The sequence below is a fragment of the Sorex fumeus genome, unplaced genomic scaffold (assembly GCF_029834395.1).
Source record: "Sorex fumeus unplaced genomic scaffold, SorFum_2.1 ptg000072l, whole genome shotgun sequence".
Classification (NCBI taxonomy): Eukaryota; Metazoa; Chordata; class Mammalia; order Eulipotyphla; family Soricidae; genus Sorex; species Sorex fumeus.
This window is the reverse complement of record NW_026606129.1, coordinates 51,175,440-51,203,385: the sequence shown is the minus strand read 5'-3', so window position 1 is coordinate 51,203,385 and position 27,946 is coordinate 51,175,440. Positions and strand designations below refer to the sequence as shown.

General features: G+C 57.4%; 1 protein-coding gene across 8 annotated transcripts in view; it reads left to right on the top strand.

The window, feature by feature from the left end:
* CACNA2D2 (calcium voltage-gated channel auxiliary subunit alpha2delta 2) overlaps positions 1-27,946 on the top strand; it is a 135,290-nt gene that overhangs the window by 49,021 nt on the left and 58,323 nt on the right. For all 8 annotated transcript variants that reach the window (XM_056128995.1, XM_056128999.1, XM_056128996.1 and 5 more), the window contains exon 3: positions 16,960-17,076. In XM_056128995.1, coding sequence (XP_055984970.1) covers positions 16,960-17,076 — 117 coding nt within the window. The remainder of the gene's footprint in view (positions 1-16,959; positions 17,077-27,946) is intronic.

Below are 27,946 nucleotides of genomic sequence, written 5' to 3'. Positions count from 1 at the left end.
CTGTAAACTAGCCCTAATTTGAGGTCTGGTCACTAGAAAGGAGAGGTACAGATCTTGAGAGGAGCAAATTATCTTGTAATAGAGGAATGGAGGGCGACCACTTCTATAAGGTCAGAGCGTTTAGGGGGGCTCTGGGATTCGAGGTTCTTGAATGCAGTGGCCCACATGTCCCCAACCCATAATTCAGGAACCAAATCAGGGTCTGACCTGAGTAGCCAACCTGCTGGGATTGAGACTGTTACCCTTACTAGATCTTTGCCACTTTTCTAATTAAGTCTTGGCGCTTCATTCTCAGCTTTTTCTGCCTCTGGCTGCAGGAGATGAGAGTCTTTATATCCTGCCAAGGGGCCTTCTGACTTTTACACTTCACCTTAAATTCATGATTAATCACACTCAGCCTTTCATTGTCTCTCTCCAGAGCATCCATAGCCCTCAGCAACAACTGTCCCATTCCATAGTCCCTCAAATAACACTGCTGTGAACTCCTCAAACTCCTGAAATATTGCACCAACCCCGGGTCTGCCGCCTCAGTTGGTGATGGGTGAGCAGCTGATGGATTGTACCTCGGCCCTGACCCACTAGGGTTGTGGGCACTCATCCTCCCAAGGCTCTCCAAGACAGCAGGGTCGTGCCCACTTTAGAACCAGCCTTCTGGGGCCACCCCCAGCACGGGCCATAACAGTTATGGTAGTGTGGTTCTGTGGCACCAGATGCTAAGATGCACTTTATTGGGGTATGGGAATAAAGGTACCCCCACTTGGGAGGCACAAAGGATACAGGACTGAGCAGAGGCAGATCTGGCCAAGAAGCGTCAGAGCAGAAGCCTCCGGGTTCCACACAGAAGGCTGGACTCAGCATCTCCCCGAGAACCGTGTGCAGCTGAGACCAGGCCTTTGTTTCTCCCACCCCTGCATGCTGACCAGAGTATAACTTGGCATTTCCTATTTGCCCAGGGCATTGCCTGGGTAGGAACCCAGCCAGGAACAGTGCTCAGGCAGGGTCATGGAAGCCAGAAGAATGTTGGGTCTGGGGGCTCTGACTCAGTACCCATAGTGTCCCCATTGTGGAGCCCCTGATTGTGCCTCCTCCCAAGAGTCCTCGGAGCCAGTGTCTCAGCTGTGAGATGGGGTGCTGCCAAGCCGTCACCCCACAGCACTCTCAGGGCATGGGTCTGAAAAACACTCGTGTGGGGCAGGGCCAGGTGGGGATTTGGGGCTCAGAGCCAGCATGCCTCTGTCCTCTCCTGGCAAAGCAGCCCAGAGCTGGGGTAGCCCAGGTTACAAGAAACAGGAAACCTGGGCCAGGCTACACTATCAGCTGGCTCCTGGCAGTGATGACCCCCTTACGTCCGGCTGTGAGGTCAGGGTGGAAAATGTTCACTGTGGATGGACAAGCAGAGGGTGCTGGTCATCCTGCCAAGGGACTGATGAGTCCTAGCACCTGGAGACAGGCGGGCTTCATGAGCCCAGACTCCCAGGTGGCTGGTGGTATTCAACAAAGTGGCCAAAAAGTGGGGGTTACACAGGTCCAGTGGCAGAGATGTAAGTGACAATGGCACACATAGACAGGGTGGCTGTCCGTGGCAGGGCCCTGACAACCTACAGAGGCAGGCGGGGGCCTTGTGGGCTGGGCTTTGGTTGAGGCCTCGAAGCAAGAGGTTTCTGGGTCTTTGCCCCCATGACCCCTTACTTGTAAGGACGCCATGCAGGTAGGAAGGCAGAGCAGAGTCAGACCCCATGTCCAGGGCTAGCCCAGGGTAGGAGGCTGGGTCATACACACCAGCGTTCAGCCCATGCAGTTGGTGTAAGGGGCCTGATGGTGGGATCAGGCACCCAGGGGTGCGGCTGTGGGCAGAGAAGAGGCAGCAAGTAGAGGGGATGGGAGTGCTCAGATGGGCATGCGCGTGGCGGGCCTGCATTTTCAAACAATCGTCAGCCTTGGTGTTCCAACAGCCTCTTTCACTTTGTAAAAGCCTTTTCTTTCGAAAAATAAAAGAAGATTGGAGGCAAGTACAATATTTGGCTGTGGCGGCTGCTCATTTGGCACGGAATGTCACCTCCGCCTTTCTCTTTCCCGATGCCAAGTGCTCCTTCCCTGCCTCTGGGTGGGCGGGCGGGGTGCAGGGCGGGCTCCCCGAGCCTCTTAAGATGCGAGAATCATTTCCTTAAACACACATTGTCTCACTCCAATTTCACGTCCGAGCAGTTCTGGTGAGGAATTAGCAGCCCCTGGGAGAGAGCGGGCGGGTTCTGTTTACTCGGGGTGGGGGTGGGGGTGCCTGTGTAAGCAGGGGGCTTGGGGCTGTTTGGAGTGGGAGTCCACAGGGGACCTGGGCAGGGGCTACCACACCTAGCTGGACCCCTCTCACGGGGGCTGCCCCGCGTCTGTCTGGCTCTAAGCCCTGCTCCATGTTCACATCCAAAACCGTGGCCGAGCAGCCACATAAGGACTTTCGGGGACTGGAGAGATAGTAAAGTGGGCAGGGCACTTGCCTTCAGGTGGTCAGCCAGGTTTGATCTCCATCACCCTATATCATCCCCTGAGCACCGCCAGGAATGATCCCTGAGCACAGAGCTAGGAGTAGCCCCTAAACATTGCAAGTTGTGACCCAAACCTACCTTCTCCCCAAAAGGACTTGGGGGCAAATAGAGGTTATTGTGCTCTTAGATAAGTAAAGGAAACTGAAGACCTTTGCTCCCCACCCCTCTCTGCCCATACCCACGCTGACACCATCTCCTACTCCTGCTGAGTGTCAGGGCTAGGCACCCCCTAGAGGCCAAGTTAGGGCTGAGGCTAAGGTAGGGGAGGGGCTGTCCCCCAGCTGTCTTGGGCGCCTTCTCATTCATCACCTCCTGGAGGGGAGACCTTCTCATTTGTCAGCCCATTAGCCAGGCCCGGGCAGCATATGGACCCACTTTGCGTTGCCGTCCCCGCCTGGCTCCCGTGGCACCGTGGCCCACTGCGCCGGCTGCTGAGGGCCAGGCTCAGATCGGGAGGAGTGGTGTCTTGCCCAGAAGCCGAGCCATGGTGAAGCGCTGAGAGTTCTCTAGCAAATCTACACTGGGAGTTGGACGAAGCCTCATTAAGCTGTGGGCCGGGGAGGGCCCTGCTTCAGGAGGTGGGGCTTTACTCTTAGTGTTCAGAGAATCCTTGGGCTCCCCCCAACAAGCACATGTCAGAGGAAGCTGTGCACTGAGGCACTCTGCTAACTGGCACCATAGAGAGGTATACGCACTGAGGCCAGAAAGGGGCCCCCACCCATGCCTGCCTAGAGTCTTCATGTGTCACCACAGCAGGGTCCTGGTCCACTGAGGTGATGCTCAAAGGGACCAACTTGTGTTATATCTGAGCAAGGACACAGATACTCAGATCTGTGATCGAGGAAGGATGCATCCCACCTCATTTACCCTGAGATTCCCCCCATGAGTACCTGTGAGCCTGATCTCACTCCTGAGATACACACACAGACCTGGGGATATACTTGCTGGGACACACACACACACACACACACACACACACACACACACATCTGGGACACAGGCACATACAGACCTGGGGACACGCTCACAGGGACATAGGCACATACACACCTGGGCACATACTTGCTGGGAAACCTGTCTGTGTGTGTGTCATGTACTCATCAAGCCATGTACATAGACCAGCTCCCCACACATGCTCAGGTCCACTCTTGGCCGCAGGACAAGCTGAAGGGGCAGTTGGCAGCCCTGACCTGGCCGCCCTTGCCCGGAGGTCTTAGCAAGTGGCCCGAGCACGGCGTGGGAGGGCCTTCCAAGCCCACCTTGCAGGCTGGGCACTGGGCAGGGCAGAGTCACTGCCTGGAAGTTTTTTGACCTGGGGCATTTCCATTGCCCCCAGGTGTCTGAAAGGGGTGGGCATCCAGAAGATTCCTGGAGTCGGGGGCAGATGGAAGCTCAGCCTTCTGTGGCAGGGCCTGTGTGGGGGCTGTGCTGGAGGGGACTTTCTGCTCAGACTCCTGTGAGGCACTGGGAAGAATTGACCAAATTGGGGCACGACAAAAGGGCCGGAGTTGGTTTCTGCAGGGACTCAGAGTGCCCGAGCTCTGTGGCGACCAGGGCAGGCAAGGACCTGGGATCTAGAGTATTGCCGGAAACCCAGAGTTGCCCGGCCGTGCTCACACACCCTCGAGGGATCTCCTGATAAGGACTGAACCTGGGCTCCTGTCTGCATCCTACCCTGTCAGTCTCCACAAAGGGCCTTTCTGGGGTCCATCACAAGACCCCACAGCTCCAGCCTGGGGACTCCTGAGACCGGGCAGGTCCACATGGAGGTTTTCCCAGTAGAGCCCCCCTGGCATGGGTGGGGGGTTCCCGGTTCTCTTCTCCCTGCCTAGGAGGAAGTAGGGCTGCCTTACATAATTGGGGCAATTTGTTCCACTCTCGTCCTCCTGGCATCCTTGCCCTCACCGCCTCCTTGCTCAGGGAGCCCTGATGAGGCTGGAAGCTCAGACGTCCCTCCCTCCTGCTGTAGGTCACTGAGCAGAGGACGCAGGGCCCAGCGTTGCCCAGCTGCTGAGCTCTGGCGCCGCTGCAGGGGAGAGTGAGGCCAAGAGTGTGGTCCCTGTGCTGCCTTCAGCCTGCCATAGGACACCCTAGGTTCTCGGACCCTCCCCCAGATCCCCAGGGAAGCGTGAGGGTCCCTCGCTGCTCTCTCCCACTGGCCTCGCTTCCCCTGCACAATCCCTCAAGCCTTTGTGGATTCCCCTCTCACGACCCCTCTTCCAGAAGCCTTACCACACCCTCCCCACACAGTAGGATGTGCCACAGCTGGAGCAGAATTTTCCTGACCCTGCCCTACTGCTCATCCCTCCTCTGGGACCTCGGTTTACCCATCTGTATCCTGGGGGTCTGGACTCACAGCTGAGGCCAAGATAGGTTTCTTTGAGTAGAAACAAACTTCTCAGGCCGGGCCCACGTGTTGTACCCTACACTGTGCTGGGTGTGTCCTCTCATAATCCACTGGGCAGAGGTTGGGCTAATGAACCCCTGGGCCTGGTGAGTTTGTAGGGTGCCCACAGAGCCACCGAGCATGGTGAGGGCTCGATAGGCTTGAGAAGAGGAGCTGAGGGATGACCCTAGCAGGCAGGAGCCTGTTGTCCCAACAGAGTAACCTTCTATATAACCTCAGAGAGCCAGCGGAGAGGGGCATGAGCTCTCCAGGGTCACACCAGACAGGGTGAGGCTTGCAGACACCACCAGCTCTGTGGCATAGACCTTCAGAGCCTTGGGATGAGTGGCCCTTGGGGGCTGGGTTTAGAATTACAGGACCCCATGGGAGGGGTCCGGAAGGGGTCTGGATCGCCACTGAATCCCAGACCTGCTGGTTCCTGAGCAATGGGGACCTCCAGGCTTGGGCGTGGGTCTGGCCAGTATGCAGGCTCGCTGGAGCATCTTCTGTGGTAATCACCCCCAGATCAAGTAGCCCCCAAAGCAGGACTGTGAGGAGGCAGCCTGCCATAAGTGGGGGCCTGGGACAGCATCTGCCTCTCACCCCATCCCTGAACACAGCTCTCTGCTGTTGATGTATGTGGCTGTCAGGCCAGAGGTCCTCACGATGTTTGCTGCGTGGGTGGGTCTGGGCAGTGGGTGCTGTCTGCACAGTTGGTGGCATGGCAGACTTACAGCATGGCTCAGGGAAGGCAGTGTGGTTGCAGCAGTTGGTGTGCTGGCATTCACGGGAGAGCCTGAGCCTATGTAGGGGTCCTGAGGCTGGCCCTCTCTGCGTGCAGGAAAGGGGGACTAGGGCCTGTTCAGAGCACCCTGATAGGACTGGGTGTGGCAGTCCCTGAGCTCCTAACTTTATGGAACTGCAGTGTGGTGACCACCTGCATTTCCTACTTTCCTCTGCGGGCCCATGAGAACCTGGCATGATGGATGAGCACAGAGCTGGTGGGCACAGACATCCCTTCTGAGTGTTTGTCCTTAGAACGTGCATCTCTAGAACGTGCATCCTCGTGCTGGCTTCCCTGATGTGTGCTGTTCCTCGGGTGATGTCCGCTCAGCCAGCGTCTCAGTCCCCTTTGTTTATTTTATGCTTCCAACTTGTTCTCTGAAAGATTTAAGGGCACTTACAAGAATCCATAAAATTCAAGATGAGCTTGTAAATTGCAAGTAGGAGAAAAATCAAAGAAAATCTATGGGAAGGACCCAGAAGGAGCAGGGAGATACTAACAGGAAGATGGCCAGCATGTGGTTAGCTGGACTCAGAGGAGCGGGTCATCCTGGAGATCCTGGTCCAGAAGTTAGTTGTCAGCCAGGCCAGGTCATTGCCCCCAGTTCCAGACTCCGAGCTGCTCCAAGCTTTCCCTGGCCCTGTCCACCAGGATGTAGACTCAGGGCCTTCAAATTGTCGAGTATCTAGGCCCGAAAATTTGCTCTTCCAGGACTCAGAGAGATAGTATAGAGTAGGTTTGGTACTCTCCTTGCATACAAATGACCCAGGTTCAATCCCTGGCACCCCATGTAGCTCCCAGAGCCCAACCAGGAGTGACCTCTGGGCGCAAAGCCAGGAATAATCCCTGATCACCACAAGGTGTGGTCCAAAAAAACAAACAAAAGTTCCAGTACTGGGGGGCCAGAGCGATAGCATAGGGGGTAGGGCATTTGCCTTACACACGGCTGACCTGAGTTCCATCCCTGGCATCCCATATGGTCCCCCAAGCACCGCCAGGAGTAATTCCTGAGTGCAGAGCCAGGAATAACCCCTGAGCATCGCTGGGTGTGACCCAGAAAGAAAAAAAGAGTTCCAGAACTGAAAAAACTTTGGAGAGGCTGTGTGTGATGCCCTGCAGAGACCCGGGGCTGCTGGGTGTCTGGCCCATCCCAGAGTTGGTGCTTTATCTGAGAGTCTGAGTATGAGACAGGACAGGATCTGGGAGCAGCTGCCTGGGTCTTTCCTCACTGTGAACCCAGTGGAGAGTGGGGTTTGTATGTATGAGCCAATTAGCTGCAGTGGGTACACGCGGACAGGACAGGACTGTGGGGTGACCTGGCCTGAAAAGGACTAGCTCACCTCCATCTCTGTCTTTACCGGCCACTGATAGGCCTGGATCTCACATTTCCACCAAGCAGCAGAAGAGGGCTCATGCTAGGATCGCAGGTCCTTCAGGCCTGTCAAGGAAAGGAGGTCCTGGAGAACCAGGTGAGGTGAGGGCCACTCCTGGACCCTCAGGGTCACTGGAGGGAGCTCAGGGAGAGCCAATGCGTTTGGCCTCTCACCACAAAGAACACCCCAAAAGCTCGCTAAGCAGCTGAGGGCTGTGCACATGCCGGATGAAGGTTCGCGGCTGGAGGAGCAGGTGGGGACACACAAACCCTGGAGCTTGGGCTGTTCTTGACTGGGATTACAATGGACCTCAGGGTGACAGGATGGTCACCCTGCTGGCAACTGCGTGTTCTCATCTATAAGAAGCCAGCGAGCTGCTGAGCCCCTGCTGGTTCTATGTCACAGGTTAGGAACAAGTGGATATAGTTAGACCAGGTGACACCCCCACATACACAAAGTCCAACTGGGCACTGTTGGGGCAGGGTCCATTTCTGGCCATTCTCAGGTCCCTGAAAGAGTGTGCCCAGCTCCTGAAGACAGTGGTCCTCCAAACTGTCAGTGCTAGGAAAAGGTGGTGATGGTTCAACCATGGCAGATAAAGCCCACTCCACCCTCAGCTCCTGGACATCACTCCATGGGAGTTGACAGAGAAGGTTTCTGCAGGAAAACGGATGGGGAGTCCACCCTGGCCCACCACAGGCCGCTCCCAAGCTCTTGTCCTGTTCCTGCCAGTCCTCTTGCCCCTGGGAGACAGCAACAGGACCTCACTTAAACTGCCAGGTGACAGCTCCCAAGATGGAGACTCAGAACTGCAAAGTATCAAGGTTGGACACAGGCCAATAGCAGGTTGTTCTGTGGGAGCTGTGAAGGCAGAGCCCCTATCTGGGTGTCTTAGAGCCGGACTGCTCGGGTGGCCACCCAGAGAGACAGAAGACTGGGCTTGTCCGGGGTGAGGGCACACCGAGGACCCCAGGACCTAGCACTGATGATAGGGTCAGGGACCCAGATTCCCAGCTCCCCCACTCACTACTAGCTATCTCCAGCCCATTTCCACCCTCCCAGAGCCTTGGTATCTTCTGCTGTAAAGGGGGGACAGTGGCCGACCTGGCCCAAGGAGGATCGGCCCAGCAGCCCAGGGGTCATGCTGAGCCCCGTCTAGCCCTGTCAGTGCTCCCCTGCTTATCTGCAGTGGACAGGCTGCAGGGTTTGGGGGGACGGAAGGCGGGCTGGGACTGGGTGGGGAGGCGGCAGAGTCAGTTGAGAGAGGAGCCAGGCTGGGCGGCAAGAGGGCCCAGTCGCCGGCACAAACAATCTGTTTCCCATAAACACGGGCGCCCACACCAGCCGGCCGCCACCCGGAGACTTGTGCGAGTTGGGGAAGTGCGGGTGTGTTTACTCACACTCCCCCGTGCCAGCTGGTATGCTGGGCACAGCTTCTCTCCCAGCTGCCTCGACAGCCGGTGGCTCCCAGCTCAGGGAGGGGGAGCAGGCAGAGGCCCCCAGATCTTGCCTGCAGTTTGGTTGAGTTCAGGCTCCAATTCCCTATTTCTGCTGCCCTCCTGGACCAAATGGAGAGGACGGGGCCCCTGGAGAGTCTCCATGGCTGGGGTGTGCCAGCAGGGCCGGTCCCATTGTCCAGTTCTCCAGGGTCTCCTGTGGAGCCAATGGCCTGGAGGTGGAACCATTCGGGAACCCCAGTGCCTTCGTCAGAGGCAACAGGTGTCCCTCCAGTGGGTCCAGACTCCCTCACCCCCCACAACCCAGCTGTCTTCTCAGTGAATGCTTTCCACTGGGGTGGATAGCACCTAGAAGCCTCAGCACCCCCAAAATGGATGGATGTACCTGCAGATGGAAGTGGCGGCCGAGGCTCGGGGGCCCCCACAGGCTCCAGGTCCTGGGTTCTCTGCCCAGGGTGCACCTTGCCTGGCTGCACGGTGACAGCTGCCAGAGGGTAGCATCAACTCTGGAGGTCAGGCCAAGCCTTGGCGGGGACATCACCCACCACTGGACCTGGACAAGAATCCTGGGCTCTTGGGGTGGCAACAGCTGTGAGGAAGGGGTTCAGGGGAGGTCTTCTTAGGCTAGACTAAGTGTGGCAGGTAAAAGCAGCCCCTGCTGGAGCTGTAACTCAGGACCTAGTGTGGGGGCATGACTGACGAGACCTGGCCCTGGCATCATGTTGTTGAGTACAGAAGTGTGCCCAGTGCCCACGTGGGCACTCAGGAATGCTGGATGGTTGTCACTTCCATGGAATCTTTCAGATTCCTGTCTCACCTCCCACCCATCCCCTTGCGTATCCTGGAGAAGATAGTCACGACCAAACTTCACATCAGTACAGCGTGGGAATGCTGTAATCTTGGGCCAGAGAGAGAGAGTGCAGCAGGTAAGGTTCAATCTGGGATCAACCTGGGTTCAACCCTATCACTCATGGTTCCCCTAGGCTGCCAGAGGTGAGCATGGAGCCAGGGTTAAGCCCCAAGCACAGCTGATGATGGCAACAAAACAAACCCAAAAAAACGTTATTGCCAAATGATGGCAGCCAAGAGTCCCGCTACCAAACTGGAAGATTCCCTGCTCCTCCCACCAGTGGGAGCCTCAGAATTCTGCCTTGGGGAACCCCGGGGAGGGCCCCCAGCCCCCACACACTTGAAGCAGGGTGGGGCTACCCCATGACTGCTCCCACCTGAAACAGGGGCTTTCATGAGGGGGGCCGGCTCCTAAGCAGGTCTGGATTAAGGGATGGAAAAATCAGGATTCATGATTGCCAACCAATTAGGTTTTAAGTCTGTTTAGAAAGTCACATTCCAGGGGCGGTGGAGATGTCTTAGAACAGTGGTCTTCAACCTCCAGTCATGGACCGGTGCTGGCCTGCAGGTGGAGAAAGGTGAAAAACCTTTGGTCAGCTGCCTTGGTTGTAGCTGCTGGTCCATGGACGTGTACCACAGGTCTCTGTCTGCAAGTGCAGAAAGGCTGAAGAGTACCAGCATGGAGAGCTGAGCACTGGCTCTGGTTGGGGCTTGGCTTCCAGCCCCATACCACGTGGTTCCCTGTGCACCACTAGACACCCCTCTCAAAAAAGGGTGAAAACAGCAGTGAATTCACACTTCAGGGGAGCAGAGATGGGTCATCCCTACATTGGGCCTCAGTCATTCAGCGTCCTTCAGGGCAGCGCCCACATGCCCTTCACTGTGTGGGAGTTGGCCTTGCAGGGCTTCGTGGGGATAGGCACAGAAAGGTTGGCACAGACTGGTCCTCGCTCAACTGGGAGGATTTAGTTTATTGTTTTGTGTTGGGTTTTGTGTCTTTTGAAAAACAAGAAATTGAGCCTTTTTATGACATGGATTTTACAGCGTAACGAGGCAGCGTAATTTCCCATTCTCAGCAGCAAGTGCACTTTTTACACTAATTGCATAATTAGACATAATGTACTAATTGCGGTAATGGATGACAGTCAACTAAACTTTAACTTTAAAAACAGGGAGGCGTTGCTGGGGGTGGCGGCAGGGGCGTGGGGCCCCTGTGTATGCTGCAGAGGGAACCTGGTGGTGGGCGCGCCTGGCTGCTGCCTCCCAGACCTCCCCAGCCTGTACTCTAAACCACACCCCTCCCTCCGTCCCAGTCTGTCCCTGGCCTCCAACTGCCCCCTGCACACCACTTGCTGGGGTCACTGAGCCACCCATGAACTCTCCCCTCTGCTGGTCTTTGCACAGGCCGTGACTCCTGCTTAGGGCTCCTTAGTCCCGTCCACCCCTGCATGGCCTAAGTGGCCAGCTGTTCAGAACCTGCTCAGACGGACTCACTAACCCCAACCCCCCCATCCCCTGTCTTCCTCAATACCACACCCCCCTCCCCGGCCCTAGCCAAGCAGGGCAGTCCCCAGCATCTCAGCACACTCTGAAGCCATCCCTGTGTGGCCACTGTTGATCTGGATCTCTGAACCCTGAGATGGGGTGTCCTCCAAGTGCAGGAGCAACATCTGGCCCATCTCCACTGCCCCGGGCTCAAGAGCCCACATGACACTGTGGCGTGAATGTAGAAGGCCCAGGTGGGAGGTGGGGAGAAGGGACCACACCTTCACGTGCTCCTGCCTCCATGTCCCCTGTCAGAGCCCACATTGCAATGACCTGGGCAGTTCTGCCCTCTGTAAACAGCCTAAATGGTGTGTTCCAAGAAGTCTCCTCTTGATGGGAAGGTTAGTCATTAATGATGTGACAGGCAGCGTCCCACCATCCAAAGCCCTGGGTGTGGCCTGATGCACAGCTGCTCGTGACGGGGCCAACCCCTCACAGGGTAGTGGCCACATGGCATGGCCACGTGGGAGCCAGTGTGGCAGCTGCCAGATGTCAGAGCTGATGTAGCCGGGAACTAAGTGGCACACATTCCCACCCAGCTCTCTCCTGATGTACCAGGGAAGGAGGATCCCTCCTGTGCTCAGGCAAGGGCACTCTGCGGCACATGTCTGCTGGACGCTACGTCAGGGGGTGTGGGGATATGGCCCCTGCCCCACAGCCATTCTGTACCCTTGGCCCAGAAGTGTCCGAGCAGCTGGTGTCAGGCTTTCACACTCGTGAGGGCAGTCCCTTGGTCCTGTTGGAGCGAATGCTGTTTGGTTGGAGGGCAGGTCGGGGGTGCATCCTGTCCTGGAGCTGTCCTAGATGCTATTGGTGAGTGGGGTCCCCCGCCCCAGACCCCCATCGATCCCATGCCCTTACAGCCTGAATGGCAGCTAGATCCTTACCCTTGACTTTTCCAAAAAAGGCAAGAGAAGGGGAAAGTAGCCAGGTAGGGGTGAGTGAGGGCAGGGCCCTGGCCCCAATGTTTCTGACTGTCTGGGGTTCCTGAGCTGATCACTGCCTGTCCCCACCACCCTCCTGGTCTGGGTCACCATGAGCCCCCAACTTTCCCTCCCAGGGCTGCTCCAATTCCTTGTGCACCTGGGTCCCGCCTCCAAGTGCTTGCCCATGCAAACCAGTCCGGGAGCCCCCTGCACTACCCTTAGTCCTCTCACCACTTTCTCAGGACCCTCAGGCTCGAGGGCTAGAGGTGAAGCCCACACTCATGGCTTCACGTCCGGTATGCTCAGGGCTAACTTCCGGCAGTGCTCAGGGAACCCTGTACAGTGCCCGGGATTGAACCGGGTTTGGCCACATGCAGGCAGGAACCTTACCCGCTGCACTGTTTCTCTGCCTCGCTCTCTCCCTTTGCATGACCAGAGACCAGACACCAGTGAAGACAGGGTGAGAGGGGACTGAGGAGGGCAAGTTCCCTGGGTCCAATTGTTGCACTCATTCCACCAGCCCTGCCTTGTGCCCTGCCCCATCATCCCAACAGGGGGAGGAGGCCGCGGTGCTGAAACTGCCAGCTGAACCCCCAGCTGGGCCGGCCTTTGAAAAGAAAGCCAGCAAGAGGACCCAGACTGCGTCAAATCTTTCTCGTTCCATTTTCTTTCTGATTTAATTTTCCAGAGATTAGGGCCCGTTCCCCTTCACTGCAGAGCATGCTTCAAGCACACACCTGTTTTCATTCCCAGGGCTGGAGGCGGGGGCTCTGCCTGCCTTCCCACCCCCTCCTGGGGCTGAGAGATAGTACAGCAGAGCCGTTCGAGTGCTTGCCTTGCACACAGCCAACCTGGCTCAACCCCTGGTACCCCATTTAGGCCCCCAAACCCCACCAGGAGTGATCCCTGACTGCAGAGCCAGGAGTAAGCCCTGAGCATTGCTGGGCATGACCCAATTTTTTTCTTAAGGAAAGAAAGAAAAAAAAAGTGAAAAAGAACACGACCCCCTGCCCTGATTTCCTTGGACTTTGGATATTCAGCTTCATCTGCGGTCCAGTCCAGGCCCCTTTCAGACCCACCACACCCCCAGCTCCCTGCTGCATGCTCCCCTCTGCCAAAGACCCCACCTTTCCCTTCTGTGATAAATGCGGGGATGGGATTATCTAGTGAACCCAGTGTGGGGGCTTCAGGTTCAACAGACCCAGCTGGGTCCTCTGTCCCGTGCATCTGTACCTCTCCGTCGTGTCCTACCTGCTAGGGGGCCTAGTTACCATGGTCCCCCACCCCGGGGTGGTGAGAGGGCAAATGGGTAAATCTCCTGCACCTGCAGGGTGGCCAGGACCACCCCTGCAGCCTCCTGCTGCCCCTTCTGCCATCCCCTTTCCTCTCATCACCTTCCTCTTCTCTGAGCCGGGTTGGGTGCTGGCCTGAAGCTGGGGGTTTGGCAAGTGCAGACCCCACTGCTGCCGGCCTCCCAGCCTGCCCAGCACTCAGGCTCTGAGGGACAGCTGTTGGGAGCTGTGGGGCAGAGGCTGGTCTGTCGCTGGCGTCCTGTCCAAGGTGACCGTTCCTCGAGTGCCCTTCAGGCTCCCCCCACCTTCCTGTGGAGTCCCAGGGAAGCAGCAGGCTGGCCGGACAAGCCGCCAGACAAAGTGGGACTGAGAAGCTGGGGTGGGGTGAGGGAAGAAGTGAGGGGGCAGATGGGGGGGCAGGTCTCCATAACTGGGGTGGGGGCCAGGCGTTCTGACCTTTCCCTCAGGCCTCAGTCGCTTCTCGCCCCTGCCCCTCCGTCACCAGTCCTCCCAGTGCCCGCCTGCTCCCTCAGCCTATCCCCTCCTCTGCCACCCTGCCCCTTCCATTGTCATATTCTCTACCCCCACTATGGCCAGCGGGAGTGGAACTCTGGGACGCATGCTGGCCCCTCACACGCAGAGATGGGGGCCTGGAAGCGTGGCTGGGGGCACTGCAGGTTCTCCCAACCAACTCACGGGGCCAACGACGCCAGTGGGCGTGCCTGCTGCTCTGTCTGGGGGCTCCCACACCCAGTGTGCCCTGACCTTTTGTTGCTTCCAAGCTGACCTGGGGACCAGAGCTAGAGGCCGAGGCCCAAGTAAGTCAGGTCTGGGCAAGTCCGGGGCTCCCCCTAGGCTTCCTGCCCCCACATCCACATGGGAAGACCGCCCGGGCGCCATCAAGAGATGTACCATTTCTCCAAGGTGGGACATCTGCCAGTGAGGGGCAGGCTTGGCTGGGAACTGCATTGTCCCTGCAGTTCTAGGATTCTGCCCTCAACAGCCCCAGCAAGTCCTTCTATCCCCTCCCCAGCCCCGCTCTAGGGAGGAATCAGACAGGCAGGAAAAGGCGGGAGAGCAGGAGAAGAGTGAGCAAAGGTGTGTGGGGGTATGCCTGGTCGTGGGCTCCAGGTACCAGCTGAAGAGCAGCATGGTGGGTAGAGGCAGGACCAGAAACAGCCACATACAGGTGGTCCTAAGCTCCCTGCAGAACTCAGGTGTGGGTGGAAGGGGAATGGAGGGGGAGAGTCATTCCTGGGCCCACCAGCCTGAGCTCTGCTCTCAGATGTGAACGTGGCATCCACACCCTCCCGCTGGTAGTGGTGTCCCCGAGTCTGGGCACTCTTGTTATCACTTCCAGGGCCAAGACTCAGGTGTCAGGGACAAGCGGCAAGACAGCTGGGGGAGTGACTCAAGCAGCTCTGCAGGGACTGTGACTCCCATGCATCCCAGGGACCCTGAACTACAGCTATGGTGACAGTAACAGAGGTTCCTCTGCAGTCCCCGTCCACCAGTGAGGCGGGCACTGCTGCTCCCTCATTTACTAGATCGGTCACCACGGTTCAGAGACAGGGGGACTGGACATGGTTCTCTCTTCTGGGGAGAGAGTATCATCGTGTGACCCTGTTCCCAGGAAGTAAGCCCTCAGACCCTGGCCCAGCTTTGTGACAGTCTGCCTGGGGCACACAGGTCCCGAGGAAAGCTGGCAGGAACGCTTGGTCCAGCCTTGGGTACGGGGTCTGCTACTGTGGACAGGCAATCAGGATGCCCGGAATGACCTTGGCAGAGGAGTAGGCACCAGAACTCCTTCCCTGACGAGAAGGCAAGTGGCTGCACCCCCTGCTGGTGCATGTGGCCTCCTCGCAGCCGTGGGGGCATTGTCCCGAGCCCTGGAGTCTGAGGAAAAGGACTCTGAGAGGATGGGGAGCCCTGCTTGGCCGCTGACCTTGAGCTGTCCTCTGCTGTTTCCCTAGTGTTGGGTATTGGACTTTAGTCTATTTTGGGGTTCTTTGTTTTTTGAGGGGGAGGGTTGTTTGGTTTTTGGTTTTAGGGCCATACCCAGCGGTGCTCAGAACTTAACTCCTGGCTCTGTGACCAGGAATCACTCCTGGCAGTGCTTGGGAGACCACATGTGTTCCTGAGGATGGAGCCCCGGGCATCTGTGTAGAACACAAGTGCCTTACCCGCTGTACCATCTCTCCTACCACTTCATAGTCCAGCATTTTTGTTTGTTTGGTCCATATCCAGCTGTGCTCAGGGTTTAGGCTTGATGCTCAAACCCCCACTCCTAATGGGCTTAAGGAGACCATGGCTGGTGCTGGGAATAGAACCTGGGTCAGTCTCACACAAGGCAAGCACCTTGCCAATCAATGACCCTGGGCATTAGGCTCTAGGATCCCTGCATTTCCAGACTCTGAACCTGTAGACCTTTGTCTCCAGCACACTTTGCCACTGGGAAGGGGGTGCCTGACCTGCAGCCTGACCTGATGCCCACTTGGGGCCTCCATTGCCCCTGGCAGTGCCACCAGCACTCACTGCTCTCGCTTCTGGGGAAAGAGCAACTTTACCACAAATTATTTTGTTCTAAGAGAAGGACAAAAAGGGAAAAAGAAGCAGGGAGGGACAGAGGGCTGGGGAGTGTTGGGGGGGGGGGAGGTTGCCTAAGCTGCTTTGTTGCTTTAACCCTTGGACTGCCAGGCTGGGGTGAGGGGCAGGCCAGGGGCTATGGAGGCGCAGGTCCCCCATCCCTGTCCTATGCCTTATCTCCCATCTTGCTGTCACTCTGCGACCTTATCTCTCCCGCCTGTTTTGTGTTCCCCACACACACTCCTTTATCTCCTCTCCTCACCCCTGTCCCCACAGCCCTCGGCTCTGTGCAGGGAGATGGCACAGGCTGGTGGCTGCCCACCCAGTGACCTCCAGTGAAGGAGCCTGCTGGGGTCACTGGATTGATCCACAGTGTGTGACGCTCAGGCACACACATGCACACACATGTGTGCACTCAGGACCCCAGCCAGGAACAAAGGCTGCCTGCAGGAATCTGCGGCTCACAGGCGAGCCCCTGGCGTGGTGTGGAGGCCCTCACTTACCCCTCCCCACACTCAGCCTTCTGCAGGCAAACGTGTGTGTTGAGCCATCGCGTGCATACCCACACGCTCACAAACACGCACACATATGCACATGCAGATATTATGGGATTTATACACCATCAGCACATGTGCACAGACCCACCCACGAAGGAATGGGGGAGGTATATTTGTTCCCCCCACCAGCCTTCTTCCTGCTCCCTGCCCCCAGATCTGTGCCCTGAGTGACAGGAGAGGCCCAGGGGGCACCCAGAGCTCTCATTTCTGCAAATACCCTAGAGGTAGCAGCCGTTAAAAGCAGTGCTGCCGCAGGACCCACCGTGGAGGGCGGCTGAGAGATACGTGTGCAGGGGCCGCGTGCAGACACGGGCGGCTTTGAGAGCATCCTTGTGGGGGTGTGGGGTGCAATGTGCCTGGCGGGTCATCTCCCTGATGCCCACCCTCGCTGCAGCCCACGCCTTACCTCTGCTGTGTCCAGCCCCCCAGAGTTAGTGGGGAGCGATAGTGTGGCCAGTCCCAATGGGGCAGCGATGGCCCTGCTTTGTTCCCCGGGAGCACTGTATCTCCCCACCCCCAGACCGCTGAGCTGTCTCTGCAGTCAAAGCCATGGTTGGGTGGGGGGCGAGAACTTCGTGGGTAGTTTGTGCAGAGAGCAGGTGGGTGCCAGGGCCCAAGAAGGTGGGGCGCTCCTATCTTCACCCCAGCTTCTGCTTTTTTCCAGATCTATAAGGAAAACCGGAATCTGTTTGAGGTCCAGGAGAACGAGCCACAGAAGTTGGTGGAGAAGGTGGCTGGGGACATTGAGAGCCTGCTGGACAGGAAGGTGCAGGCCCTGAAGGTGGGTGCTCTTCATTGTCTGGGGGAGGGGTGGGCAGGCAGAGGGCCAGGCTCTGTGAGTCACATCTCCTAGCCCGTGGTACCCTCCTAGCCCTGCATGCAGCTGTTCTCTGTGGATGAGGCAACTGGGTGACCCATCACACTAGCTCCTCCTGGGCTGTCAGTGATCTGGGTAAGTGCCTAGCCCTGACAGTGACGACTGGGAGGGTCAGGTTTGTGGAGGGACCCCGAATGTACCCCAGAGAGGGCTGTGGTCATCTGGTGCTGGGGGGCTGGAGCCCCTGCCGGCCTGTGTCTTGGAACATACTTCTGTTTCTCTCTGGGCCTCAGCCTCCCCATCTACCCTCAGTCGGGGGTCTCTGTCAGCTTCCTGGCTCTGTGGTTCCACGAGGGGACAGAACCTGCCAGGCAGCTGTGACTAGGTCTGCAAAGCCACAGCCCCTAGGACTTGGCCCACCCCCAGGCGCAGGTGGGGAGGGATGTGGAACTTCAGATCCCAGGGCAGGCTGTGCAGTAATGGGGCAGGGGGGAGGGTGTTCAAGCTGCCCCCAGATCAGAGGAACGTGCCACAGATGTATGGTACAATGAAGAGGAAGGCAGTGCTGATCCACAGGCTGGCATGGCTAAGCTTGGAAAGGTCGGACAGAGGAAGAGGCCAGTCACCAGAGACCACCACTTGTGTGATCCCCGTTCTGCAAAATGTCCACACTAGGCAAATCCATAGAAATGAAAAGTCCATTAGTGGTTGCTTAGGGCTGGAAGATGTGGGACAATGAGTGTTTGCTAATGGGTATGGGGTTTCTTTTTGGGGTGATGAGAATATCCTAAAATTAGATCGCAGTGATGGTTGTACAACTCCAAATATGCCTACTAGCCACCCACTTGTATGCTTTATATGGGTTAATTTTTACAGATGTAAACAGTAGCTCAATAAAGCCAATTTGAAGCGGGGGAAAAAGAAGAAGAGCAGGGGCCAGGTATGCGGCTCCCCTCTAAGATTCTCCCCAGCGTGCATGAGATCCCTGGGTTCCATCCCCAGCAATGCAAAAGAGATTTTAACAAGAGCACATGAGCCATGCTCAGGGTCCCACTAGGGACCTGCAGGATCAGGTCAGGGTGGCTACTTGGCCCAAATGTCCACTGAGCCCCTCCCCCCAGAAGCTGTCACCATTGTCACTGGTGGGTCTCCTGCCTTCCCTTGTGTGATGGGGGATCAGGGCAAGGCTGGTGTCCAGGGGCCCAGAAGAGATAGCCCCTGAAGATACCCACTTGGTATGACCCCAAGGACCCAGAACCAGGCTCTGCTCAGCCTGACCTTCAGGGGCTCTTAATCACAGTTGGGGACCATGAAATGTCATGGAGAGCGGGCCAAGGCCACCTTGAGCTGGGATGACAGTCCCCCAGGTGCACACTGGCCTCTCCCAAAGCTGAGCTTGCACTCCTGCTTTGCTGGCTCTCATCCCAGTTTGCAGCCCTTGGTCCCACTCCCCATAGGTTTGCCCCTGGGGGTGCTGTGGTGATGGGTGTCCCTCCCACCTCGCAGCCGGAGCCAGGACCCAGACCTGGCCATTCGCTCTGGGCTCTTGGGCTGGAGTCCCTCCCCAGCTCTTCTCCCACTGCTGAAGGAACTGTCCACCCTGACAGCATGGGGTGTGGCTGCCCAGGGCCAGGGAGGCTGATCTAACCCTCCTGCACCCATGAGGCACGTGTGTGTCCCTCCTCTCTTGCCTCTATGTCCAGCCCACGGCCTGGCATGGGCCCTAATTCTCAGTGAAAGATGATGGGAGAGGCCCTCCTCCCTGGCCCAACTGACCGCATTCTGAGTTACCCCATGCAGAGGCCACGTCCCAGACACAGACACAGACTTTGTGCAGCCATGCAGCTGCCAGCAAAGGCGGAGTCGGGGCTCGAACCCAGGCAGCTCTGATGCTCAATGCGATGGCTCCCAGCTCTCTACTCCCAAGGCGGGCATGGCCCCCTCGCCCTGCCCGGCCCTCCCTGCAGCTCCCTCTCCCGCTGCTGCCCCCTGGCTCCAGGCCACAAATCCTCAGCGAAAGCGGGGCCTGCCGGTCCCCCTCCCCTTGGTCCTGATCATCGAAGAGAAATTGGGCCTTAATTGTGCTTTTAATCAAGTTCTGGCCCTTTTCTCCTCTACCAATTGCTTGTGACCAGAGTGCTAATGCAGAGGGGACTGTTGGGGGATTGGACCCCCACCAACTCCCCACTCCTCTGTCCCTCTCCAGTAATTCAACCAAGCCCCCATGGTCTGACCTGGAGTCCTCATTTGGGGCCGGCAGGGCAGACCTGTGAGCAGCGCGAGGTGGGAGTGCCCAGCCTTGTGTGATTAGCACCCCTCAGTGGTTTTCTCAACGTTCTCTAGTTGTACAGGGCAAGGTTCATGGGGCCAGGAGCAGGCCAGGGAGGCGGGTGATGGCTCAGCCACTGAAATATGGGGGACCCTGTCTGGACTGCAGCTCCCAGGGGAGAAGGCCCGCTGAACGAAACCAGGTCCTCTCTCTCCAGGTCTCAGCCCAGGAGGGAGCAGATGTCTAAGTTCTTATCGCACCTTGGGGGTGAAGCTGGACCCCAGTCAGGACTCTTGTCCACCCAGCCCAGCCTTGGACACGCCCCTCAGGCAGGCTTGTCTCTTTGGGGTGCTCCCTTCTGTCTGCTCATCAGCACTCCCTGTGGCCTGTGTGCTGGGCAGTGGGGAAGGACCGCCATCCCGCCTTCATGCACTCTCAGCCCATCCTGGGTCAGGCCTCCTGTTTCCCCGACCCGTGAAAGGACCCAGGGCCCTCTCTAGCCAGAAGTTCTGCCTTTACACTTGGTAATTCACAAAGGCCCCTGTGACCTCAGCATCCATCCGTGGAGGGGATGTCTCTGCCAGCACCGTCCCTGACGCCTGTGGTGTGACTCAGAGGAAAGGTCCCTGCCTGAGCTAAGCTGAGGGGTGACTCCCGAGGGGCTCTCTACCTCCTTCACGACAAGGGCACTGCAGCTTCCGGAAAATGGTTGCCCGGGGCAGGGGGGCCAGTGCTAGTGGGAAATTCTAAAGGCTGTGAGTGGTAACTAAGACCTTCTGGGAGAGTGGTCACTAAACCCTCCCCTGCTTCGTGCTTCTCTCTTTCCCTTAACCAGGCAGCTGGGCGCTGACTGGGGGACCAGGAATTAAACTGGGCCTTGAGCTCTGCCCTTCCTCCACGTCCTGTTCCCCATGCAGGTACTTTTTGCTGTCAGGAGAGCAAGACCTTTCCAGATGCCTCACCTTTGTACCTTTTCCTCCAGGAAGTATCATTTTTAGTTGTCTTCACTTTTTGGTTTTTGGGTCAGCCTGGCTGTACTCAACCTGGCAGTGCTCAGGGGACCATATGTGGTGCCAGGGTTCCATTCCCAGTTGGCTACATGCAAGACAGGTGTCTCTCCAGCCCCTTCAGACAGTATCTTCAACCTACCTGCACCTTGGCGTTACTGAGGAACCCAGGGTTTACACAGGGCAGGGAATCAAACTCAGGACCTCATGCATGTGCTCCAACCCTTTATGCTATCTCTCCAGCCCCTCTGAAGGAGATTTTATTTGCAGGGGGCACACCCAACAGTGCTGGGGATAGGGGTGGGTGGGGGTGTTTTCTGACTCTGTGCTCCAGAGTGCCCCCTGGTGGTATTCAGGGGACCATTTGCTTTGCAGAATCGAACTGGGATCCATAGCATGCAAGGACCTTAACCCCTGCACTATCTCTCCGGCTGCCCCCCCGCCCCGCCCCCCCCCCACACACACATACACAAGGAACTTTTAAGTTGAGATGCCCACCCTCCTTCCTCAAAGCACCAAGTGCATCAGATTCTTCAGTGGCAGGGCTGGGCCCCAGTATTTCTCATTATTCTTCAGACAGTTCTGTGAAAACTCAGGGCACCGTCCCTAAAATGGCAGAAATAAATCCTCCCTATACTCTGGCCTCTTTCTGTGGGCCTGCCAAGCCGATGAGCCAGGCACTCCGGGTCCCCCCACCGCCCACCTCACTACAAGCTAGATTCTGCCTCTTCTCAGCTTACATTTGAGGAAACTCAGGCCTAGAAAGGCTAAATCAAATGCCCCATAGCTCACAGCAAAACCATATGATAAGCCCAGGCCACTGGGCTCCAGCCCCCACAAACTGCTGCCCCGTCCCCATTGCCCTCCATGTTGCTACCAGTGGCCAGTGACATTGGCTGTCCCCGGGGATCATGCCAAGGGAAGAGGGGTTGGGTCTGTCCAAGCACCATTGGACGCATTCCTGTCTACAGTGTCCCTCCAGGGAGATGAGACTCTAGACCCAACCTGTCCACTAGGACGAAGGAGGTGCAGGTGTTATGGGGGCTCCAGTGGGCAGCATTCCCACCATCAGTGCCTCTCTGGGGAGCAAGCATCATTTAAAAAGCAAAATTAAAAACCCTTCTGCACATAGCCGCCCTGCTTTTGCCGCTAATGGCCACTTAACCCAATTAAACTGATGCATTGTTGGCAGTGTGGCCAGGCCTGTTCAGGAACTGGGCTGGGTGTTCAGAGGACCAGGAGATGGAGCCGGGGGCAGGGCCGGTGGGACTGACCTCCCTCATCAAGAAGAGAACTGTCTGCCCAGTGCCACGAATGTGGATGCGCACACTCCCCTTTGGTCCTGGGCTTCCTCTCGTGCAGGTGTTCTCGGCCTCAGCCCTGCTGACACTGAGCTAGATGAATCTTTGCTGGGGGTCGCTGGGGCATTGTCCCTGCAGCAGCTTTGCCCTCTACCCACTGTGTGGCCAGTGGCATGCCACCCCCTGAGTTGTAACAGCCAAAATTGCCTCCGAAGGGCCAGAGTGATAGTATAGCATGTAAGACATTTGCCTTGCACGTGGCCGACTTGGGCTCGATCCCCAGCACCACATGATGGTCCCCTGAGCCTGCCAACAGTGATCCCTGAACACAGAAGCAGGAGTAAGTCCTGAGCATGGCTGGATGTGGCCCAAAACTCCTTTCCCACCAAAAATAAAGAGCCTCTAGATCTTGCCAAATGTCCCTGGGGGGCAAAAGCCCCGAGTTGAGAAACCCCATAAGCAGAGTGCTCTCTGGGACATCAGGGAGGTGGAGATCTGAAAGGAGGAGTTTCCTGTGGTTCAAGGGGGTAAGCTGGTGATAGGGGCTGCATGGAAGAGGCAGCAAGGGTGGGGGAGAAAAATGTCAGCGTTAACAAGTTTGCATACCACCGGTGGCTCACACTTGAATGTGGTTTAATTAACACAAATTGTGGTGGCCATGTCAGCTTGCTGAGGGAGCGTGAAACCAGTTCAGAGCGAGGTTAGGGGCTGGGGTGTGGTTCAAAGGATAGAGTGTGTGCTTTGAGTGCAGGAACCCTCCCTGGCACTGCAGAGTCCCCGAGCACAGCTCCAGCCCCTGCCAGGCGTGGCCCAGAAACAAAGCAAAGAACAGCTGGGTCCACTCACTGCTCTCACTGATGGGGGCTGGACAGGCTGAGGGGCCCTGGGTGTCCCAACTGCCAGGATGGCCAGGACTGTGACTCTGGACCTCCCAAAGGTCAGCCCCTGGGTTCCGCTGCAGCCCAGGGCAGCTGGGGGGGTGGAGTGGGGGGGGGGGATGAATGCCCTCCGTAGCTGCTGCTGCCCCCGCCCAGCCTGCTCTGAGCAATTAAAAGGTGTTTACGCAGAGCTAGCAGTGGCTTCTGCCTCCCCTCCATTACCAACATTAAGCGATCTTGACCTTCCACTTCCCGCTCTCCAGAGGAGCCTCACACATGGCGCCAATTAGGCACAGGCGTGGGCGCCAAGCGGGCTCCCAGATTGCGCTGGCGGCTGATTATGTGCCCCGCGCCCAGACGCTGCCTGCGTCCTGGCAAGGTGCCACTGCTGCCCAGAGGAGCCCCCAGCTGGGCGGGGGGCCCGGGTGCCAAATCAGTGAGCAGGTCCGTTGTATGGGTGCCTCTGGGGAGCAGCTCTGCCAGGAAACAAGGAAGAGGAAAGAGCCACAGACAGACAGACAATCAGCTGCGTCCAGAGGCTGAGAAGCCTCTCTGATGTGGGGCTCAGAGGGCACACCTTGGCGCAGGGCGCTGTGTGTTGCCGTGAGTCGCACCAGGCTGTGCCGTGCCCAGCAGCCAACGAACACGGGTGTGGAGGCACATCCCACCAACCACCGGGAACCCCAAGACCCCTGAAGACCTCCAGGCTGTGGCGGCCCTGACAGTGAAGAGGGAGGGAGATAGTGCAGGTGGTGAGACCTGAGCAGCACCGGGCCAAAGATCCTGGGGAACAGCCTCCCTTCCTTGGAGACCCGCCTGCAGCGCTGTGCTGCTCAGCTCAGGAAAGGCAGCATAGGCTGGGGGGTGGGCTTCCCTGGCCCCTGGGATCAGCCCTGTGGCAGGTGCCTTGAGAGGCTCAGGGGACTGGGGTCACTCTTCTGCAGCCACGAGGCCTCTCCCAGAGTGGCTAGTACTACTCCCTGATGGGCCTGGAATAGCCTTGGGTGGATGCTTGGGGTGGGGGGACACTCTGTTCAGTCATTTACAGAAGGTAGACTTCTTTGGGGGAGATGGTGAGAAGCAGTTGGGCCAGACCCTGCAGTATTCAGGGTTTCCTCCTGGCTCTTCGTACCTAGTGGTGCTTGGGGTGCTGGGGATCAAACCCAGGTTAGCCACGTGCAAGGCCTTATCCACTGTACTATCTGGGCCAAGAAGGTAGATTTCTAGGTGGACCTCCCTTTTATTTCTGCAAAGGGGGCAGTAGCTTAGTCAAGCTTAGGAAACCAGGTACTAGGCAAAGGGAGGTCCTAAGAGCCCGGGATGTGATGTCCCTGGGTCTGTGGCCTGGTGGAACCCCCCACGCCCCATGCCCGCTACTGGGCTCTCCTCAAGACTGGTTTCTGCAGGAAAGAACTGGATGTAGCCACATGTCAGGCCATGGAACTCACCGTCTCCCGCTTCCTGAGGCATCTCACGACCAACCCTCACCCCAAGAGGGTATTTCTGTCCTCAAGGACTCTGCTCAGGATAGCAGGGGCCCCTCTGGGAGCCGCCAGAAGCTGGGGTGAGGGAAGGAAAGTGCGGGCTGCAGACGGAGGGCAGAGCACCGGCAGGGACCTGGGACAGGCCCTGGATTGCAAGTCCTGGGGATAGCTGGAGAGGGGGGCTGCGGTGGAGAAGCTCCAGATGCAGACTGGAGGCCATAGTGCTGGGTTCCCCTTAGCACCCCTACATCCCAACCAACAGAGGCACAGAAATCTAGGGCATGGCAGGGGCTGGGAGGATAGCGACAACGAGAAGTGAAGAAAACCGCATGGTGGAGGTTGGAGGGATAGCGACCATGAAAAGTGAAGAAAACCCCATCTGGGTGTGAGGGAGATGCAGGGGAGATGCAGGGCTCCGTGCCCCAGGGAAGGCGCACATTCAGGGAGGGGGTCCTGGCTGGCAGTGGGGGGAGGCAGAGGCTAGGAGGCAGAATAAAAGGGCCCACAAGTGCCACAGGGACAAACCAGTCTAATTCAGGATCAGAGATGTGAGAAATTTAATTGAGTTTTAATAGCATCTGGCCCTTTGTTCTGAAATCCTTGTGTTTGAGGGCTGGGGGAGGGAGGGGTACATCTAAGGCTCGGCCAGCCAGCAGCCTGGAGTGTTCCTGTCCCTGGGACACCCAGACTTCAGACTGACAGGCTGTGGGCTCCCCACGTGCAGAGCAGCTGACCCGGAGGTCTGAAAGGACAGCTTGGAGGTGGTGGTGTTTGGGCCTTGGAAGGAGAGTGGAATTTTCAACGGCAGGAGAGGGAAGAAGGAAAGTGCAGATTCCTGACAGTGAGGGAGACACGAGTGACCCAGGCTGAGCGCTGAGTGTCGGTGGGAGGGGCAGCCAGTGCAGCGCTGCGTCCCCTGAGAGGACAGGAAGGTGACAGTCACAGAAGGGTGAGATGGCTTTCCTTGCTCCAGGCTGGGAACTGTGCATGAGCAAACCCGACTCCTTTGCAGAGCAGGTGGCGCTGGGAGCAGCCAGGTGCCTCTCACCCCATTTTCTGTGATTTAAAAGACTCTGCCTCCTGCATAGCAGTGGACCAAGGGGGAGGAGTGAGCCCCAGGGGTGCTGAGGAGGGCACACAGTGCCAAGGGCCCAGCCCCTGGGGGAATGGTGGAAGGCCCTCTGAAACCCTCACCTCTCTTCTCCAAGCCTGGAGCACCCCAGGCACCAGGCTTACCTTGGATGGGACCCCCAGGTTTTCTATCATGCCCTTGCTTGCCTCGACCTCTGTTCACTAGCACTGCGCACCGTACAGAGGCAGACTATGTGGCCGGACAGATAGTACAGGGTTAAGGTGCTTGTTTTGCATGAGCCAACCCAAGGTTAGATCCCTAGTACCCCATATGGTCCCCTAAGAACTGCCAGAAGTGATCCCTGAGCACAGAGCCAGGAGTAAGCCTATATATATATATATATATATATATATATATATATGTGTGTGTGTGTGTGTGTGTGTATATATATATATATATATATATATGTATCACTGTCCTGTTGTTCATCGATTTGCTCGAGCGGGCCCAGTAACGTCTCCATTGGAGACTTTGTTATTACTGTGTTTGGCATATCGAATACGCCACAGGTAGCTTGCCAGGCTTTGCCGTGTGGGCGAGGTACTCTCGGTAGCTTGCTGGGCTCTCCGAGAGGGGCAGAGGAATCGAACTCGGGTTGGCCATGTTGGCTGCATGCAAGGCAAACACCCTACAGCTGTGCTATCACTCCAGCCTATATATATATAAAACCCCAAGGGGCCAGAAGGTTGTTGAGTGGTTAGAATGCACTGACTCTGCTCAGTGTCCAACACAACAGGCCCCTGAGCATAGCCAAGTGCAGCCTGGAGCTGGGCACTCTGTGTGCTTCCTGGCAGCACAACCTCGTCCCCAAGCATTGAACCAGTGCCTAAGGTGGCCAAGCACTGTATGGGTGGGAGAAAGGCTGAGCACCACTTAAGAAGAAAAAGCTCATGGCCAGGAGCCCCTTCAAAAGATGGAACATGGGGGCTGGAGCGATAGCACGCAGGTAGGGCATTTGCCTTGCATGTGGCCAACCCCGGTTCGATTCCCAGCATCCCATATGGTCCTCTGAGCACTGCCAGGAGTAATTCCTGAATGCATGAGCCAGAAATAACCCCTGTGCATAGTGCATAGCCGGATATGACCCAAAGAGCAAAAACAAAACAAAAGAAGAGATAGGACATGGTGCCTGTCATACATGGCCAGGCCCAGAGCCAGAAGGTCACCAAGAGTTAGGGATTCAGGGGCTGGAGAGATAGTACACAGGTAGGGCATTTGCCTTGCATGCAGCCGACCCAGGTTTGAGCCCCGTTATCCCATAGGGTCCCCCAAGCACCACCAGGAGTCATTCCTGAGTGCAGAGCCAGGAGTAACCCCTGAGCATCGCTGGGTGTGACTCAAAAAGCAAAAAAACAAACAAGAATCCGGGGCTTCACTCTCTGTATAGTGAGCCCCACTCAGCATTTCAGTAGCCCGGGGAAATCTCACATTCTCTGTGCCTTGGTTTCCCTACCTGTGCAGTAGGAACACATGGAGCCTCACTGTTCTGTTATCAGGACTTTACGCCTGGACCTTGGAGGCACCAGTTCAAGAAAGAGTATGCCGCGGGTAGGCCCCAGGGAGGAGACTGTGCCACTTCAGTTAGGGCATGGACCCAGGACCCAGCCATATTTCATACTTCTGCGGCTGCACAGTCCGGCTGCTCCATGCTGCCTACCTCTTGGCACACGCCGCAGTTCCATGTTTGAGAAGCTGGTCACGGTTGCCGGCCCTTTATTCCAGCCTTCCTGTATTTGCCCACTCTGTGCCTCAGCAAAAGGGAGACGCAGTCTGTTTGCTGTGTCAACACCAGCTGGAGCGCTGTGAGCAGGAGAGCCAGGGCTGTGAGGCCTCGCCACCAGCTTCCCAAGGCCCTGGGGGTCCAGCCCATCCTGGGTGACTGGACTTACAGGGATGAGTGGGCACATCCCCGTCTCTCACCCACACGTTCACCCCCTGGCTGCTAGGTGCCCTGAGCAGGTGCCCAGAAGCAGGCCAGGAGCAGGCCAGACTAGGGAGGACCAGTATACTCTCCCCTTGGCCCAGCCCAGGGGAACTTCCTTCAAGCCTTTTAAGATTGGAGTCAGAGAGACAGCACAGCAGGTCGGGTGCATTCCTTGCACATGGGTTCAATTCCTGGCACCCCATATTGTGCGCCAAGCCCCACCAGGAGAGATTCCTGAGCACAGAGCCAGGAGTGAGCCCTGAGCACTGCCAGGTATAGCTCAAAGCCAGAAACAAGCAAAAAAGATGGTACCCCCCACCATCCCCCTGCACAACCACACCCCTGCAGAAGCACCTTGACGTGTCAGCCCCAGCCTCACCTTCCCTGGGCCCCAGTCAGCGTCATCCAAAAGAGGCAGCCTGAGCAACCAGGCAGGGACGGATGGAGAGAGAGACAGCGAGGCAGAGCCAGGCCCAGGGAGCAGAACTATAGCAAGTGATGGACATGTGTGGGTGTGGGTGGCGGGTGGCTGTGCAGGCCACAGCCCGGGGGAGGATAGAAAGGGCAGCTCTGGGCAGCGGCTGGTACTGAGGGGCGAGTGTCAGTGATAGATTGGGGAGCAGAAGCATGGGGAGGGATGGTGGGTGGGGTTAGACTTACCCTGAACTGGAGACAGTTTAGGTACCAGCCCTGCGGCCAGGGCTGTTGCATCATTTGGAGCTGGCGCTGGCTGGCCACACGGCAGAGCCGAGCTCCACACCCTGCTTCCCTGTGTAATGAGACCTTAGTCCTTCCTCAGTGGGACTTCTGGAGAAGAAGCTGTGGGGGTGACTCACCCA